At 34.6% G+C, this 21371-nt stretch overlaps 1 protein-coding gene across 3 annotated transcripts in view; it reads right to left on the minus strand.

The window, feature by feature from the left end:
• The window catches only part of LOC126917958 (furin-like protease 2), a 567776-nt gene that overhangs the window by 172062 nt on the left and 374343 nt on the right, over nucleotides 1–21371 (minus strand). For all 3 annotated transcript variants that reach the window (XM_050725441.1, XM_050725440.1, XM_050725443.1), the window contains exons 3-4: nucleotides 8330–8434; nucleotides 2859–3062 (exon numbers count right to left, since the gene is read on the minus strand). In XM_050725441.1, coding sequence (XP_050581398.1) covers nucleotides 2859–3062; nucleotides 8330–8434 — 309 coding nt within the window. The remainder of the gene's footprint in view (nucleotides 1–2858; nucleotides 3063–8329; nucleotides 8435–21371) is intronic.

Genomic DNA, 21371 nt, shown 5'->3' on the forward strand with positions numbered 1-21371 from the left:
GTCGTTCCTATCCTTCCACATTCGACAGCCATTCGTCATATAGACAGAAATTTGATTAGAATTATATCGAAGAGTCCCGACGTTGTATGAACAATAAATTCATTCATCCTGACACGTACGGAACGTGATTTACCGTTATTACAGCGTTTCGTACACGAAAGAACCGGCTGATATTTATGCACGACCATTATAGGAGTTAATTAATTTCAAGTATTGAAAACGTGATATTTCATTTCCGACAAAATACGTTATTACCCAATTGCATCCATTTATTTCACCACAGTCTACAACACGTATATTTCTTGTCGGCAAATCTGTATATTTCAAACCGCAATTCATCGTTCGCGTTTAATACAACTAATTTTGTTCAGATGTCCTTCATTAGAATTCATCTTTCGATGGTTTGTGAAACAAACATTAGCTCACTAGCTCTGTAATGAGACAGAATTATTATGGTTAATTAGTTCGTCAAATTTGAAATCAATCTAAAAATGTCTCTAGAAGAAATCTACGAGATGTAGATTGCAAATACATATTTAGTAAAAATTTGATGTACGTTATATACGTACTACTAAGAATTGTTAAATATGATCCTATTAAACATTGAGATTTATTAATATAATGAATAATTGGCTTTCGCGATCTGTGTGAAATATGTATTTTGTAATTTCTATGTACGTATATGTATTTTCAGATTTGTTTATTCACCAATGTAATCATGATAGACGAGTTTTATATGTACTAAAGCGAGATTGGATAAATATTTAGTTGCAAAATTGTTATAATAGTCGCGTGATTATTAACATGATAATATTAGGTCATTCCATAAGTTTGTGCCGACTTTTGTGTATACATTTCATGTGTCGATTTATAAACATACGGCGATAAGGGACCGATGTACTTGAAAAATGGGAAGAAGTTGTACAACGAGAGGGGGATTACATTTTTTCATGAAACTGAAAGGTATGTAAACAATCTTAACATATATAACCGCTCGAAAAACAGAACGGAACTGATGACCTAATACAATAAGTAGTCATAATTGATCATAAAATATGAATTTTTTCGGAAGTTTATTCATTCGGAATATGTGTTACGCATTCCATATAATCTCTCTCTTCTAATGTTATTTTTTCTACTTTCTATGATTTCAACGGATTAATTACATCGCAAAAGTATATATGGCCAACGCAAGCATCGTTCGATGTTTCGGCGATTGCCTTAATGCAGACCGTTGTTTGTATGTTTCGCGTATCTTTGACGCTAATCTGTTTATCTCAATCGTAGCCTTTATCGAGCGTGGGAGGTTCGCGGGAAATTCACTGAATTTCAATTGAGGAGAAATTTTCGCTCAGCTCGGTTGCTTGGCAACCATATCTCTGCCGGTTTGTCACGGTTAAGTGACTGAAATTTTTAACATCTACGGTATATCGGCCTGGAAATAATTTGATTTTTTACATTATGCCTCTTTGTGCGTCATATATTTCCAATTATTTTTATTTTCGTCGCATTCTGGTTGTGTCACTGAATAGAAACAACACTTATTTTCAATTTCTTCTAAAATTTTTTTTAATGATACATATAATTCTATTTTCTCTTAAATAATGAAAATTCTTATGTGTGAGAATTTATGCAGCTAATGTTTCTGTGAAGTATATTAACACGCATTTTTTGTGCTTCGATAAAACACCATGTAAGTTATTTATTTCATGTAATAATATTGCATTACTTCACTGTATGTCATTTAATGGTTAATTTATCAAACTCGAAATCATGAATCTGCAGTTTTATTTACAAAAGCCTTGTAAAATTCAATTAACAATTTGCACATTTTCTATCGACAAAATTTCTTCACGCTTGCTATAAACAGTGAACATTTCACGCAAATATCTCGAAAACAGAACGCAAAAGTTGAATAACGTTTAACAGAAAATTAAACGAAGGCAATTTTTTCCGAATAACAGAGTGCAAATGTTTTAACTACGAATCGATTCGGTCGCGGCACTGAAAACGAGAAAATGGAAAATTCGATACGGATTGTTCGCGGAAAAAGGAGGTGAAAAAGGATTGCCTGTTAACCGGTTAAACAGAGGATAATTGAATGAGGCGAGCCATGCAAGAAAAGTGGGAGCGTTCCCCGAACGAAGTACAGAGAATATTTAACAAGACCACGACGAAACTATGAACCGCGAATTAACTCGCCAAAAATAAAAGAAAACCTATAATAATTGTAAGAAACGTAATAAAGGAAGGAGAAAAGGAAACAGGCATGAAACATTTATATCAATTTATCTCCTTTTCACGATAAAAGTAACACGTAGTTTGCTTACGTCTTGTTTAATTGTCTTTAACTCGAGAAAGAAAATCAGTATCTTTTTATACTCATAGAAAATGAAATGGTTCCGAAACGAGTTAGTTTCAGAAATTTATATATATGCCCTTACATTTGGAATATTATAATAAAAACGTTGCTTCAACAATTCTTTTTAAACGATTTACTAACTCATTCGCTCTTGAAGAAAATAGTGAATATTCTTTATTAACTAGTAAATATATGTGCAGAAATCCAAGACCAAAAACCTTATGATTTCCTCAGAAAAAAATCCTCGAAATATCCGAAATCCTAAAGCAGAATACTTCCATAATGTATTATCAACGATAAAATTTCTAGGAAATATCAATCTCAGTTCCAAAAAGTAGACAGAAATATAGATTCGACAAATTGGAAGGACGAAGTGAATCCGGAATACGTTATAACTGGTACATCGTTAAGTCCGCCATGTTCTCGAAACGTAGTCTCGTCACGTAGTTCGTTTTGGTTGAGGTTTCAGGGAAGTAAAATCGAAGGGCCCACTTACCAGGTACCACTGTTCCTTAAAGAGCGGATCCGTGAACAGGTTTTGAAGAGGCACACCTCTGTTTCTTTGTCGATGGAACGTGGCCTGCCTAGAACGCGGTCCAAACTCATCGAAAAACGCCGGATAATCGGCGAACGAGAACGTCGTGGGCACGAAGTCCCTCTTCTTGCGTTTCTTCTCATGTTGCTGTTGGAACCACCGTACCTACAAAAGAAAGAAAAGAAAAAACAAACAGATCTTTCTTTAGATTTTGGACTTTATATCGTATAGGTATGAATTGGAGAACATTCAAAGGAACAAGAAGCGTATGTTTGATTTGGTTACATGTCCTGGTTCTAGGTATGCGTTAGAACACAGCTCGTCAAACTTCTATAAGCCGAAAGTCACTTTCGGAAACGTTTTCGAAAATGACACATTCGAAGACTACACGAGGTGCAATTGCTGTTGATTGATAGGCAATTTAAAATTCATTTGGTGTAATTGTTCGAGCTGGGAGAAGTTAGACAAAAATGGTAACTCGGAATTTTTTAACTGAGTCGTTGTGAATTGTTCATACGACGATTCCGATATAATTAAATAGTACACAATTTTGTTTATAATTGGAGTTTATTCGCAAACAACTTTACTTTCAAATAAATTTATTCGTTTTATATATTCTATTTTTTGAGTAATCACATATGTGGCGGCACTCGACAACACATATTTGACTGCTTTAGTTCTTATTTTCAGTTCGAATAGAAAGTGTTCGATGTTGGAATAGATTTGGTTTGAAAGACGAGTTGTAAGACTAAAGAGTTTCAAGGGAATAAGAAATACGTTTATGTGGGTATCCTTGGGGTGACGTTAACGTTAAACAAGATTGATTTATCGTGGCAATGGAATTGAAATTTATTTCGCTTGATGTGATCGGTATTCGCATATCGCATGAAATTTAGCGGTTTTAGCGATTAATAGAGTTGTGCGTTTAGCGACGCGTGTGCTTTTGATGAGATTTCATATGGAATTTTGATACCATTTAAATGCAATGAAATATCGATAACGATTGATTGCTCTCGGTGGCGAGTTTGAGAAATTTGTTGGTTTAAGGTAATATTGTAGTAGTCAGAATACATGTGGTTTTTGGAACAATAATTATACGAATTATTTGATTCATATATTGAAAGATTAAATAGCTTTTTTGAGTACGTTTTCCAAAAATCGTGAATTATCGACCATATTGAAGAAGGAGAAATTTGCTATAAATCATGTGTACTCATTAAATGAGAAGATTTAGAATAAAAATATAAAACATGATTCTCGTAACATTAATACAGGATCAAAATATTCGTATGATTTTCGTATGTGAATTTAAATTTGGGAAAAGTGTCACGAAAGTTTCTGGAGACATAAATTTGGTATTTGAGGAGATTCAAGATATTTCCTATTCCACCTAAGCAATGTTTTAACGCATAAATTGTTTCACGGAGATTTATGAACATAGAAATTACATAACAGTTCCATTCCAAGATTTTTCAAATTCTGAAACTAATAATCCTCACAAATCTGGAATAACGAAACAAAACATATTCATGGAGAAAGAATATTGGATGTTTATGTATGTAAATTATTTTGGTTAAATATACGATATTCCAAAGAAACTACGTGCACTTAAAGTTTTATCGTATAAAATGACATATTTTATAAGCACTGATCTAGAACTTCTATTACATTTCTTTGAGATCTAACAATCTGCAGTAGTACCAGTCTATTGGTATGCTGCTATTAAGAATTTTGCGTATTCACAGTTCACACGTGGCACATTTAAGCAAGCCCACGCCAATTTAACAGGAAAAATACGCAGGCGGTGGGAAATTCCACGAAATATAAACGAATTCGGCCGTATGGCGCCTTGTAAATGGCACCATCGACGAGTACCGTTTTCGCGGTTGAGCTTCGACCTAGCGGAGCGTGAAACGCGCGACGCCGCGGTCATCGTTTCATTCATATCGACGCTAAAGCCTCGCCACGAAAATTCACGGCCTCTGAATTTTGGCCAGCAGCCAAAAGTTCCTAGGATTCGTCTACGTTCCGTGTCCGTAAGTGTCACGGTCGTAGCATTCCGATGTTTGGAAAAACGCGACGCTGAATATGTAGAGATTTCAAACGTTCTGTGTTACGTGCGTTCAATCGCCGAAAAGTTTCGCTGTTAACTTCTAACCGATGTTTAACTTTGTTTCCAGCTTGAATCAATTATTTATTTAGAGCTGTAAAAACGTGACTCTGTGGATTCATACGGAGATTATTCGATAAATTTACTTATATCACAGATATTTCATTTGTAAAGTTTCATTTGGAAGATTTTTTTTCTAAAGATTTAGAAAATCACGGATATAAAAACCTATGATATAAGGGAGAGAAGGAATGATAATAATGAATAGTAGTTGTAAAAAAACAAAAAGGATATAGATATATGAGAAAATAGAAAATATAAGTCTATTATAGAAAAAGATGGATAAAAAAAGTTAAATTATCATAGCACGTTAGAAGTTAAATAATTGCAACGTTGATCGTCTTAATTTGTAATAAGATACAGAGAAGAGGTTGACTCGTTCGGAGATGCTATTTAATAATATTTCATGAATTTAAAAAGGTACATTGATCGTTTTTCAAAGCAATTTAATTCAAATTTTTATGATCATAACTAATGAAATATAAACTAAACAGAAATTTGTTTTATCTACTAAATTCATAACGAATATTTTAAACATTTTATATATTTTTACACATTATGTGTATTTTGTGTAATTAGCACTTTCGAATATCCCATAGCCACATAAGAATCCGTATTCTAGTGATTATCAACGAGTGCATCGAACTTTACTAAGTAAAAATATATTGGCTTTAATGGTTCGTATATAGTTAAATACGTAGTTAATAGAATTCAACCGGGTGATTAGAACGTTGAAATTAACAAGCGAGAATGATGGTAATCGTAACGCACAATATAGTCATTCGATTTATAGGCTATTAGTAAAGTTCCGTTGGTTTGAATAAATTGAGGGATAAAACAGTTTGGATAATTGGTTGGTTTATGTAACGATACGCCGCAGCAATTTTCGGTACGGTACAAGTCAAATTAATGAACACGGCTGATTTTTATTTGAAATCCGATCAATACATGATTATACTGAAACAATCGTGTATTAATCAGGTTAATGAATGACTGTGAGATTGATTTTACACAGTTGATAAGGTAGATAACTGAGCTGTGTTTTAGAGAAAAGGTGCATAAAATAAAATAACGAATTGAATGAATTGTAACAGTAGTTTATTTAATACTAACTATTTGGGATTTCTAATCTAACCTTGCTATGGCGTTATAATTCCTATAAATTTCTAGTTTCCAGTAAATCACTGGCGTACCGCGTAAGTACTGTTGATAGGTAATACTAATCTAGACATAACACGCCATCTTAATCTTACATGACGGCTGAGTAAATGCTACGTATGTATGTATGTATATAGAGGAAGATCCTAGGTAAGGACGTTACAGTGTTTAGATAGTGCAATTGCTATGTGTAACTGTTTGTTGTAAAAGCTGCTTTCTTACAGTGCATCGTTGCTTGATCGATATAATCCATTTTTTATACACTTTATTGGGAAACACATTCTGGTTTTACAAACTTTGATGAATTAAAATATATAATATTACTTTTATAAATTTAGATACCCTAGGTATATAAATTTTTTAATAGCTGATTAGATACTTTTGATAATGTGACAAAAAAGACAAAATGTCCTGAATAAGAGTTGGTATTAAATCAACCAATTACAATAGTCGTCTTTGAGTCATGTATACCTGAACATTATCACACTTGAATTTTGGAAAATTTTAAAAATTCGTCGAACTAGATGGTTATTTAAAGAAAAAATTAATAAGAGAATATAAAAATGTAGGGAAATATAGGACAGAGTCTTTCGAAAAATTTAAAATATCTAAAATGTCTGCAAGTACATTTTTAAATAAAGATATTCTACCAAATATATTTTTCAAGTTATTAATTATTTTTATCTTTCACTAAAAATACAGAATGATTCCCACACAGGTAACTCCTTTTTCAAAATTAAACATCCTTTTTCACTCTATAAACCAACTTAAGACTGATTATCTTCGAGAAATCTATTTCTGTTTCGGTTGTTCACAAAAAAAAAAAAAAAAAGAAAAATACTTTCCATTAACAACACAATCGGTTTGGATATCAATCGAATGAACGAGAAATCCCGATTAATCGCTCCTCGGGATATCTTTCAGTTATTTCATCCATTCGATGATTGTTTCTACAGCTTCGTCATAAATACACATTACTGTGTGCTGTAATGGTTCCGTATTTGTGGAATAAACCTTTTCAGCGGCGTTTCATCTCGCATCGAAGTGCTTCATCGGCGAGAAAAAGACAATGGCTGCAGCTGAAAAGATGGTGCAAGCACAATATTATCTCTAGAAACAGCGCGATATTCCGCCGTGTTTTTGCTAGCTGAAGAGAGAACGAGAACACCGTCGACGATCTGAGACGGTCATCCGATGGCCACTTCTCTGTTTTAATGCTACGTTCCATGCTTAAGACTTTTCCCTGCCTTTTTATAACTTTTTACCGTGATAAGTATTATGGGTTGGTTACGATGTAGCGAGTTACTGTTAGAAGAGTTCGGTATGAAACCGACAGGATAATCAAGAGATTTCAATTGAAAAATCGCAAAATTACTCATACCTGAAATATTACCACTTAAGAACGAAATTTTCTGTTTTCGATGTACGATTATTAGTTTGAAGGTTTTTATGCGTGTATGATAAATTTAAAGGTGGAAAAATTCGCAGAATGCGTATAACGTACAAAAATATATAAAACATCTGAAAAATATAATATCAGAAAAGTTTTTGCTTTATAAGGAAATAATGGATGTATAACATTTTCCGTTTTATATTATTTTATCGAATTACGTATGATCTATTTTGTTCTATCAAAATAAAGATCACAACATTCGACAGAGTAGATTTCATGTTTGTATAAAAATGCGTTGGTATAAAAGACGTGTCTGTAAAAGAAAGGCATTTTTCGGACAACCTAATATAAGATATCATATATTACAACGTAACAAGTGTCAACAAAGTTTTCACGATATTTTCATAAATTGTTTAAATCGTTTCTTTCATTCGCAAGATAAACCAGGCAAACACCGTCGCCAAGAGATGAAACAACTTCCAACTTCGAAAAAAAACAGCAGGGTATTATTTAACGTCGAAGAATATTACCATTTGAATTACGCTGGCAGAAAATTAGAATGCCAAGATAAACAATGCGCCAGGCACGATGACAGACGCCGTGAAATTACGCTGCTTCTATATATTTCGCACCTGTACCCGTGTTAGTTGTTCAAGTTTGATGAGTACCCGCCTTTACCATTTCTGACACGCCAAAGATGGAATCACTTACCCTCGGTTCATCCCTTAGAGTCTTGTGATGCGATTCACTGCTGGAGAGGGATCTCTTATGAAGTCGTTTGTCAGCGAACAGGAAGTATTCCTTCAGTGCTCCAATCTGAGAACAAACAAAACCAGCCTCTGTTAGTTTCGTGGTTGTTCCAAGCGTTAACAAGTTTTGCATAATTATTCTAATTTCTAATAATAACGTACAGTGACTGCAAAAAATATAGACGCATATCTTTCCTTTTTAATGAAGCGTCGCAATCATGTATAGTAATTTGTATTTACTCGTTTCTACCAACAAACATAAAGCTTTTGTTTCGTTCTTGAATTACTAGGATAATAGACAATTCTCCTGAATTCAAATAAAAATCACATCCTTTTCATCTCTATACCCATTCATGGCTACCAGCTTGAAAATTGAAACGACAATTTCTCGGGAAATGTACTTTCCAAAGTGCTCATCGCGTTTCTTAATGGATCCTAATGGTACATTTAAAGGATCTTGAGGTTTATTTGCAATTTCCGGGTAGTATGGACCGAAGAGTATCATTGAGAGTGAGGAGAAAGAGCACTTTAAAAGGTATAGCCGTTCACTTTTCACCGGTTGCTTGATAACTCGATATTATTGACCGCTACTACGGGGCCAAAGACAACAATGAAAATGTCTTCTTTCAACATTCGTGTGTTCCAGCGGTTGTCAAACTATGCCACGATAACAGATATACATATATATATATATAATTTATCAGAAATTCTGACAAAATATTTGAATAACGAGAATGTTCATCAGGAGAGTTTTATTCCTGGTAAATCATCGGATAAATAATTCCAAGTCAATTCTTTTCTTAATTTGCATGTTCGTCCAGTAAAGAGTAATTTTTTGACTTATTATAATTTTTTCGAGTTTAGTATAAGCAAACTATAAATTCCTTTTTTCCGCAACTAGATAATACCTTGCGTGTTATGGATTTATGTGAAAAACGTCAGCAGTTAAGTTCAGACGCTGACGAAGTTTTTCTGAAAATGATATTGCGTGTTGCTGCACATCCGCGCACTATTGTAAGTTATCCATCAATATTCTGTCAAGGTTCACTACACTCCATCGACTTCGTTTCGAGATTTGTTATCTTCAAATAACAAAACTATACTTCTACCATAAATTTAAAAACAATCACTCGGTAGAGATACAAAATTCTAATAATGAGTTGAATAATTAAACATATTTTTGAACCATTATAATATTAATCCCAATTTAAATGTTATCATTTCTATTCTTTGTTCCATATTTTAAAACGAAATAAATAAAATATTAATTTCTAATGTTCCGAAAATAAGTTTAATATTAAAAAGATTTCGACTTCAAACAGAAAATTTCCATTATCTTACTATTTTTCCCGAAATAACAGTCTCTTTCCTATTTCCTGCACGCCTAACTTAAAAACTTCGAATATTATATAAATTCCTATGTTTACTACTAAAACTAAAACTATACTATTTTCTTACTGTCAAATGTTAACTTAAAAAAGTAAACTTACAAAAGAAACAACAAAACTTTTTACGCTAAGTATACCATAGTTTCTTTCAGTGTTCACACAAAACACATGAAAGACACTGTTTCCGAGGGTAACCAGCGATCGCCAGCGGAAGATCAGAACTGTCGGACTGTCAAAGATCGCCAGAAAAATATAATAGTATTGGCATCTATCAAAGAATCTTCGGACAGTTCGCGATCTGTTCGTTGCTTATCCGACAAAATCTGACGTGTCCTTCTTTTCGATGGTTTCGCGAACTTGTCGTATATTGACCACAGTAGTGATGGGATCAAGTTCAATATTTACTTACAAATCTAAACCAAATCCAATATACATATATCAATATATAATTCATTTATAATCTTATGATTAATTTAATAACTCATTGTACTTAACAAGCGTAATAGAATCTTAATAGTATTATCGTATTTTCAAATTTCTGAATTCTTGTACGTTAAAGCCGTACGTTATTAACATTTTCAAATTTTTACTTTTAGCTATTTTTTATTTAAAAATTTCTTCTTAGATATCATCAATTTTTAAATTGAAATCAAGAAATCCAGTCAATTATAACAATACCTACAATATGTTTCATATTGATCCAGTATAATGTGGAATAATGTTCAAAGGTACTTTCAATGTATCTACTTGAAGCCATCACTAGAGGTTTCAACAGTGTTTGAAGAATTCTTGGCCAGTTTCAGGGCGAAGTCATTAAGGTTTTTCTAGCAAGTCTCAATCGATCCGCGGCTGGACGAGAATAAAAATGTCGAGAAGCATTGGCGTAGCGTGCACAGAACCAAGTTGTTGGCTTGATTTCCCAACGTGCACGGAAATCCATTTCACGAGAGAGCAGAGAAACGGCTTTGAGAAACGCCGATATTGTTTTCTCGTCGGTCTGCGCGCTGATTTAAGACGCTTCGGTGCCAGGCTTTCGTCGGATCTGCGGATCCTAGAGGGATTCTTAACGGCGACCCGCGTTGCTCCTGTGACCGACTACGCTTCCACGATCGAGTAATTTCGAAAGGATATTCCACTGAACCAATGGAGCATTCATGAAAGGGTGGAAAGAACGAGAAAGGGAGGATGGAAGTTTTTCTATAGATAGAGAACGTTATAATCGATTTGATTGAATATTTCGAGATAATTGATCCAGTTATAAGTTGATTTACGAATTATTTTTTGAACATTTCAATAAAAATACATTCGATAGTAAAAATGAACAACCGCGCATTAGCAATTAATTACGAAACAACCAAAGTTATCTAACAAGGAGGTGGCAAGAACTATGAAATCTCGCATGAGTTGGTTATGCATTCGATGCTTTAAGTTGATAGTAAAACAGTTCCGATAGGATTTGGACGAACGGTCCTTTGTTTTCGAGAAATTAATCGAGAAATTATGTTCTTGGTGCAGCAATTTCTTATGTTTTAAATATTCTTACTACAATTTTCATTCGCAAAATTGTAAGAATATGCAGGAATACTATAATAAACAAAAATAATCAAAAATGTACTAAAATAAATTGCAAGATTTTAATATTAAGAAAAACGTAATATTAATATTAAAAGAATTTATAAAATACGATATAAGAAACTCGTTAATTTTTCGAAAACAAAGACACTCAAATTCTTTTGAGGCTGCTTTATTATCAATTTAAAGTATCACATGCACATACAGACAACTTGTTTGAAATTTCATAATTCTCACCATCTCTTCTAAGATGAAGCACGCTGTTAAAGATTCAGATTTCTAGCAGTTTTAAAACAAATTCCTTAGATATCCGAAGAAATTCATATAACATCTTCAAATAATTCTAAACTTAAATTATTATAAAATTTCTGGCAAATAATTTGTTTAAAGACGGTTCTACAGTAAGTGATAGATATTAAAATCACACAAACTCTAGCGTCCTATTCGAGAAACCCAAATCCGTTACCTTTAAAGAAATGTATAAATTGATAAATAAATATGTATGTACATTGTACACTTTGCCCTAGTAGTTAAGGTCCACGTGGCGCTAGTGTCGCATCAGCCGATTCTCATAGCATTTCTGTTATCAAGTTGTCCAAGTAGATTATCATTAATAATTGTCATTCGTTTAGTCATCTTCGTTTCAGGGTTCTCAGTTCACCTACGAACTTCTCGGAAGTCACGTAACCGCGATTTTCTGACGGTCAGACTTACGTCTACGGTACTTAACGGAAATTCCGTTGCCGAACCTAACCCGCAAGCCTTAAACTCGGGGGCTTCTGTGGTACTCATGTTACCTTAATTCGCCGTTGTCCAAGGACGATAGTGGAAGCAAAGCCTCGACGAAGGACGTCCGTTAACCAGTAGACCGATGACCCACGGTATGCGGAGGTTATCGTAAGGCATTCTTGCCTGGTTTGATTTAGTGGCTTCCCTTTAGTTGCTGTGGTAACTTAATCGTTATCTGCTACACTGCCTATATTCGGCCCATGCTGCGCTTGTACTCGTTCACCACGTACTGTGACCTTCTCTCTGTATGTACACGACCATGCAATCCCTGTTTCAGCGTCCAATGATAAATCACCTGCGCACTTGCTACGTCTATCCACTTTTCATACCATCCGGTCGCTATTTTTTAATTTTGATTTGGTAGATTTTTATGGGATCTTTCGATGTCTAATTCTACGTCTCACACGGTATTTCCTAAACGTGTTCGAATGGAGTGGTCGAAAATGAATTAACCTAATCTAAACTGTTAGAAGTCTACGATCTAATTAGTGTTAAGAATTAAAAATTACGAACTCGCAACAAGAAATTACAATTAATGATATTAGTGATTTGACAAGCGACGAGTTCTACAATCTTGTATCAAATATGATAATCGGATAACTCGTAGTTCATAAAATTTCATTCGTTTTATTGTCAAACTTGTTTCAACATACGTAGACAAATTTTGGCTGTTTAGTAAATTGTGGCTTGTGACTTTTAAAATATCGCTAATAATATTAGTTCAATCGAGCAAGATGTCTCACGTGGTAGAATATAGGTTTGATCTTGTACATGGGTAAAACAGGAACTTCGTCATCGGCTAACATCGAACGCAAAACCGCAAAAGCTCTATGATCACCGATTCCTCTGTCCGCGATGCTGAACACGTAGCAGCGATATCGTGGCCTCACCCTCTCCGCCAAACCGGATATAGGCAACGGATACCGTGGCAGCCGCGTTTCTGCTACCTCGCAGTGTGGTTCGATACATCGAGAAACGAGAATCGAGAACTGACCAACGAGAAGCGAACCACGCCGCTTCATCGGTGAACCATCTAGCTGACTTTCTCTTTTGTTTAAGAATTGTCTAACAATTTAATTCTGATAACATCATTCCCTCGAATGTACCCTTTTTCCATTCTTTCCAAGGTTTTGCTAGTAACTCTGTAAAGTAATTCTACTGATAAATAAATAGATGATATTTTGTTGTTGAAATTTAGTAAATTTAGTTGCTTCACTTAATTGATGCTTTCGTCCTGTTATTATTATAGAGAAATTATCATTAGTTTCGCATATATTAGCATGCATATATTTTATTGCATATGTAGAAGCATATATTTTGCTAATTTTTATCGGCACTCGAAACTAATTTAGAGGAATTCACTATCCGTTGAAACCTTGAACGACAATAATTCTATTGTCTGTAGGTATCTCTGTCCCAAAAAAAAGAAACGCAGTGATAGTGAAGAATAGTTAGGAAATGAAAGCAGGGCCGTTTGTGTATTTTTCTTCTTTTTTTGTTTTTTGTTCACAGTTGTCGATCCATAAAAGCGATGGCAGTAACAATGGGCGCAATGAGCGACGGACCTTAACTGGCTGCGGCATTGTTGTTTCGCGGAGGCACTCGTGATAGGTCACTTCTGTCGATACGAAATCCACGGGCGAAGCGTATTCAGTAAAAGTAAAAATATCAACGCGACATATTGTATACCCACATACGGTGTCCCACTAACCGTGGTGCAATCGATAAGGAGGCAATTCTATGTGAAAAAGTAAATCGAAAACGTAGAATATCATTTTATCATAGTGCGCTTTACTTCCTTATTATACGTTTCTAACTTATCTTCACACGCAGACTAAACTGATGTCGATTATAGCTGTTTAGTTTGCAATTAACCAAGTTCAAGTAAACTTAACAAATCTACAAACTCGGTTTTCTCGAAGCGTCGCACAATACGATATACAGTGGACAAAAATCGAAATAATCATTGTTCGATTTTGTCTTATCAACGGTGATATCATTAGTCCGTACATAATGTGGATGTAAATAATAATTCCCCCAAGATGGACAGAGAATTGGTAAAAATCGTTTGTACATCAGAACTTAATTACTCGAAAATTATCTCCCTTATTCATTGTACATTTTGCTCGTCAGTTCTTGTCAGATGGTACTTGTTACACCTTAGGTATGGAGAATTTGAGCAAAGATATGTAGAATTTTGATTTCCAATGAAAAAATTTCTTTCATTGTTTAAAGAGCAACTTAAAAAAAAGCTGTTCAAATCATTCTGTAATTTTCATCGTTCTCTATCAGGAAGATTATTGTATTACAGTGCTATTTAGATTACTTTTTGTTATAAACTGCTACACTGAATATTTCTTATTTTTTTTTAGTGAAATCCACTCGTAATCATGACTTGGTTGAAGAACGGATGTCTAACCGCGCTTATTCCAGAAAATTTTTGAAGTTACACAAAAACTCTGTTCTTTACTGAATGTCAGCGCGATATCTGACAAAACGGAAGGGAGGATAAACGATTTCTGCATGACATGGGAAATGACATGACGATGGAAAGATTGTTGCTGGCATCGGCACTATTTATTTAAACGTCACCGTGTGTGGCTAGAGAAAGAAAGAAATATTCAAGATAATTCAACTGCCAGCGAGTAAAGGAAATTCAAACAAAAATCTCATAAACAGACTTTTACGCGCATCGGATCTCCTGATATCAAGTTTCAGGAAAACTGCACGTTATATGCATTTTTTTTATCTTTGTTTCAAATCCTCGTTCAAATGCTGCATTGCGCGTAATATGGAAAAATTTTACTCTACATTTTCGATTTGTTTTTTTTTCCATGGAAGCGCCTCTTTGCCAGTTCTATCATAATTACTTGGACACCCTGTACATCGACGGTCATCGTTTTAAATGGAAGGAGCGAACGATATTCAACGCACTTTTCAAACGTTTCCCAGGAATATGAATTCGCTTTTTTCCGCCCCCCCCTTTTTTTTTTTTTGAGGAAAGGGTGATTTTCCTTTTTGATACCTTTATTTTTTTTTCATGCATCGTGTCTCGTTGTGATATTGATCCTGATCGACGCACGTTGCTCTAGCTTTGAAAACGCGGGTGTATTTAATTGTTCGAAAGCGGATCTTGCGCGGTTTTATACTGACCACTTTGCGTTATTCTTTTACTGCGTCGCTGCCACAGTTTTTAGTCGCCAATTGGTACAGTTTACTGCGGTGATCGTGTCTGTGGAAGTAGTTTCCAGAGTTTAGAATTTTTTACGATATTGGAAGCACTTTCTTTTTTGTAGTTAAAATTCCCGGAGGAATTGTTTTTCCATTGTGAGATTTATTATACTCTGATCTAATTAACTAGTATATAGATACAGTAACGTACAAATATCTTTTGTAGCAACAGTATTAGTTAATAATTATTTTCTACCATTAATAATTATCAATATTGTTTTCTTCGAGCTTTTTGTATAGTGCTTGACGAAACGTGTAACAACACTCGCTAATGATATTTAGTTTGAATTACCCCTTTACACATACTAAGACGCGCTCGTAGCGTGTATTAATTTGCTTATGGCCGTGGCATGCCATAACGTCATCGACGTTAATAAGCGGCACGAAAAATGCATTAACTCGTTACAAAGTAATCCGACGTCTTTACACCGTGTTAACGCTATAAGTATCGTTACTTTTATCGTTGCCTCAGCTCTACTCTACCATCTTCTAACGAACATGAATGAACGAGATCATCTTACCCTGTCAATTACATTGATAATCTGGTTATTATTAACGGAGGAAACTAGTGGCCGTACATGTGCGATAATCCACCGTTCAGAGAAGAGATTGAATCACGACGTGTCACTGAAGAACCGAATTCGATCTTCTTCATTTTCCAACGTTTTTAAAGGAAGTTTGCTTTTTCAATTTACGAAGCTTTCACCTTTTAACATGTAAGAAGCCAAACCGATCAATTCAACTTTCTATTCGTTTCTTAATTTCATTATTTAAGTATATGACTGATATTTAATTCTCAAGAAACAAATACTCACTTCCATAAGTTCATTCAACTTTTAGTTATGTCATTGTTGCAGTAAATGATTTAAAGTGGGATCTCAGACAGTTATTGTTTATGGCAAAGTAGATCTACGAGACGTCTGTAACTTATATTTTTACGATAAGTTAAGCACATTGGCGCCTATTTATTACACTGATAGCTATATATTGTGTAGAGTATGATCGTGTCAGAGTTCTTAAAAGTTGCACGTCTTGAATCGATGCTGAGTACAGGTTTACACTCGGGATTACGTCAAAGCAGAATTTGATATACGAAGGACAGCTCTTATCTGGGTTATTCTGGTACTTTAGTTCTTTCATTGTAGCGTAAGAAGCAATAAGAAATTAACGATTAATCTCATTCCACGAAGTTCCACAATATAGTGTAACTGTGTCACGACATTTTTGTTTCGTCATGATAAAACGCAAGGAAAATCCATCGTCTTATCTATTCACTGCTTTTTCTTCTTTTTTTTCTTCTTCCTCTTCTTCTTCTTCTTTTTCTTATACGATATTAAATTTTAAGTAAGAATGAACATGAAGCGATCCAATAAATAGAATAAGTAGCCAATTCAACGAAATAAAGAAAAAAAGAGTAAATGGAAGGAAAAAGAAGAAACATTCAAAGGAATCAATCGTCCGCGCCATAAAAGAACATCCGTTTAGATCCAGACTCGAAACGGAAGCCCCCATTTTATTCGATAATCCGTTTGCACTGCTTAAGTATCAGTATATTGAACCCCTGTATCAAGAACAGTCATTCCATACGATTTTTAAGAGAAAAATTAGGTATACAATACATACAGCAATTAAGAAATTTACTTTATTTTATAGTTCCTTAGTAAAAAGTAAAATTGCGAGACGTCAGTTACAATAGCAGAAAGTTCATTAATTACTAAATTTTACACACGTACGTATTAATACATAAAACATGTATGTAACTTGAAATATGTGATACTATTTTATTTAATTTAATATGTAATTTAAATTGAACATTTTCAGACATATAAAACGAAATGTAACTCTAAAAATAAAAATAAAAATCAATGTCTTCCTAAAATTTACATTAAAATGATTCAGTAACATTCTTCCAATTAGCAAAACAACCACCTCACCTATTACGATTTTAAGATGAATTCCCTCTATCGTTCACCAACCGAACGATCTAATTTCTAATAAAGGGAAGGGACGCGGTCGAGCACACAGCGAAAACCATCGAATCATGATCATTTCTTTTCCCTGTCTCTTCTTTTCCGTACGACCAACGAACGAGTAGAAAATATCGACCCTGAAACGAGACTGGACCAAATAAGCTGACGATGAGCCCTGTTTCGAATCAGCGAAGTCCAAACCACACGAAGAGACCAGATAAGCAGCCGGGAAGGGAAACGGTTGGAAACGGCAAGAAGGAGCGCTAAAATTCCAGAGAAAAGTAGAAACGGAGGAAATTGCGGTTTGGAATTCTGACTGTTAGACGAGATTTTGTGCTACTTTCGCCGCGATGCTTTGCTATTTAACGCTGTATAACGTGGAAAAATCGAGAAATCGACGAAATCAGAGAACTACGAATATCCTTTAACCTTCCAGATAAGAAGATACTTTGCACCATGCAGAAGACAATTTTTTCTTTTTTAAAATAGATATTCGAATACTCGTAGACGTCTTTTATGAATACCTATATTATTTACGTTATAGGAAACATTTGGAAACACATAGTAGTGTTACGAGACTCGACTATCATGACTATGTATATTAATAAATAAAATTTGAAATCAAACTAAAATGTAGAAATTACAAGATATTTAATGGAAACAATATATTTCGCAGAGATCAGAAAAGTATTGAAGCGGTCGATTAACCATTATATTATTAAACTTAAATATTCAGTGGGATCACGTTTAACACTTATTACATGCTTGAGATGACTATTCAATGTTTATACTAATTTTTTGCTAGATATATGTTTGCAATAAATGTCTTGTAATTTCAACATACATTTTCAGATTGGTTTCAACTTAGACTAATATAATCATCACAATCGTCCCTCATTACACTGTTAATGAAATTTCAAAATGTTCTATGTAAATCTACAATTTTTTATGGTTTCTATGGAAAAACTTTCGTGATCCAATATAAGCACTAAAAAGTGAAATGAGAAACTTGCTGTATAAATATTCATATTTAATGACCAACGTGTTCTATACACATTTACTATAACTTTCCTGGTTTTTCCTTCTTTTCTTGCCGCGTGTCCATTCTTCTATTCGCGAAGCGCGATGATTCAGCCACGAGTAAAACACCGTTGTCGAACAAAGCCGGAGCGGAATAAGAATGAGACGCGCGTCTCGCCACCGGTGAAAAGCATGTTTTTCCGGTCATTAGATCCCGTTCCGGCGATAAAAGGGTGGAAGAGAGAAAGCCAGAGATCGTTAGCGAACCGTTTGCCGGGAGACCGATAAAAGATCGCGTGAAGAACGCTATGACACTTTCCACCATTTTGTTATCCACCTTTAGCTCGATGCTCGCTCGATGCTCGCTCGATCCCTCGAATCCTCTTTCTTTCTCGCGCCAACGTTGATGGAAGAACGATTGTAATGATTTTGTGGAATTTATATTACGAATGTTACGTAAATTTATGAAACTGAATCTTGCAAGCGTGGAATAATTTTAATTTTTCTTATATAATTATACCTGCGATGTGTTTCAATTATTTCTCTATCGATCTTCGAGTATAATAATAGTAAAGTAATTCCGTTTCTACGAGAATGTTAATAGAACACTATGATCGTTAAAATGTCTAAAACAGACCAACGTTTTCCAAAAATGATGCTCAACCTAGAATTTCAATTAATTAGGCCACTAATTAGCTTACTGCGGCGATCAATTAAAAGAATGAAAAAAGAAGAAAGGTTATATAATAAAAATGTCAAGCTTAAAATACACACATATTCGTAAAACAGCGGAACTGAAACAAAGAAAGCTCTTCCATCAAGTCAACGCACACCTTTGTTTTGTAAAAGCAGAATTTCCTTCCAAACCAGCGGCTCGTGTTATCAACAAAGTCCCCTTAAATCGTGGACAATTCAACGAGCTTCCATCATTTTCTAGCAACGGCTGTTCCGAGAGTCTACTCCGGGTCTATTGTGTAAAATCGTCCACGTACGAGTCGCGTCGAAAAATAAAGAGACAATTACTTGCAGTGAATGCTACGTTTCCCCATACGATTCGCGGTTTTGCTCTCGGTTTTTCGAGCGTTTCTTTGTTACAAAATGAAATATCCAAAGGGAAAATTATCTGCGCCTGCTCTAGAATTTCTCGCCAGTCTATTTTACCATCCTTCTGCGTATTCTAAATGCATCAAACGCAACGTGTTCCTTCTATAAACAAAACGAAAATTGTTCCCACATATCGCATAGGTCGAAGTAGAGATATCTAGACAGAGATGAACGTGTATTCTAAAAAATTGCAAACTGTTCAATAAATACTGGGTAAGAATAAGAGATGAAGAAAAATTAAGAGGAAAAGAGTGTTTAATAAATACAAATAGGAATCAGGTAATTTTGTCGTTACTAGATCGTGCATTTATATGAATTTCTAGGAAATTAAAGAATTCAGAGATACGTAAAATGCACATAATATCCAAAAATAAAATAATATATCTAAAATATAGTACTCGTTGTAATATTTACGGTATGAGATAAATCTTCATTTAATTTACATTTTTATTTTTATTTTAGGAAATTCCATTTCTTTAGTTGCGATTATAGAGGTATGAATTCACGTAAAAAGCCGCAGGCGAACAAATTTTATCAAACATTCTTCATTTTACAGAATTTCATCTCCAGCATCAAAAAATGAAAAATCGACATCGTGGAACGTTAACAAACGTATTACTCAATGCCTGACGATATATTTTTCACTTGGGATCAAAAGTTGATTTTTAAAGTCGTCTGATTGATAGGTTTCGCAAGTTTGCCCCGCAGGTAGTAGGATCATATCGTCTTTGAAACAGTTGAACGTTTAGATTGATGACCGTGTGTATCCCTAGAAGTGTTTGGATAGGTGTTTGACCTTATCTTGACGGCTTATTTGTCAGCGAAGGGACGACTCCAAGCATTATATCGTATTTAACTACGAAAGTTTACAAGTATCGTTTCGTTGCAGCATAGTGTACTTCGTAACAAGTTGACGTTGCTCTATCTTTTAACGAATACTTGAGTTCTGCAAGTCAACAGAGTTCTTCGGATATATCGTTCTGTCCATAATCCGTCTATTTCATAAATTTTTCCTCGGAAGGAAAAAGAAAGAAGAAAAAAACATAGAAGGAACTTAAACCCAAGGTATCCAAGAATCTTCTTTCTGTAGGAGAAAGAAGGTACAAAGTCTCAGCGGGGCATGCAAGATAGAACGATATAGCCTGCAGCGTGATAGCAGACAATTTCCTTGAAGGGACGTCCTTGAGACGATGTTCACGATGCATGTCACCTGCAGAATGCCAGATCGAAAATCAATTTCCGGTAAACGAAACGGAAAACAAGGATTTGACACCCGGCCATCACATATAAATAGAGGAAGGAAAAGGACGTGTCTATATATCGTCATGTCCAACAGACGTCAAGGAACAGACGTTTTAACGCGAGTATTACGGTAATTTTCTTGTCCATTACAAACACAGTGCAGAAAAAAAGGGAAAGCAGAGAAAAACGGACAAATCGATGTTATAGGTTACTTCTTTGGTAGGTAGGTTCGTTTTTCCCACAGTGACTTCTCGCTTGGAAAACGTCTTCACTGCTTTTCTTCGTCGGTCGAACTATGATATTTCAGTTTTTGTACAAGTTGATACGTAAAGCGTATCTTGGAGCGTATTTACGTTTGGATTATACAACCGTTCGCTAAAGTGTTCGAATATAAACATTTTATTATATTACGTATTTTATACGAAACATTTTGAAATTTCATTGACGCTGTAATGAAAGTCGACTGTCGTAATTATGTTCGTCAAGTTTGGAACAAATCTGAAAATATAATATAAAAATTGCAAGATATTTGGCGCAAGTATATATTTCACAGCGATCACGATACAATCTAAACAGTTAATTATCCATTGTATTAACGAGCCTCGATACTCAGTCTTCGTCAAAATTAAGGAAAAATCTTCGATTTCGGCACGACTTGTTCATACGGAAAGAAATTTCTTAACTTTCA

This window comes from Bombus affinis, chromosome 6 (genome assembly GCF_024516045.1).
Source record: "Bombus affinis isolate iyBomAffi1 chromosome 6, iyBomAffi1.2, whole genome shotgun sequence".
NCBI classification, from domain to species: Eukaryota; Metazoa; Arthropoda; class Insecta; order Hymenoptera; family Apidae; genus Bombus; species Bombus affinis.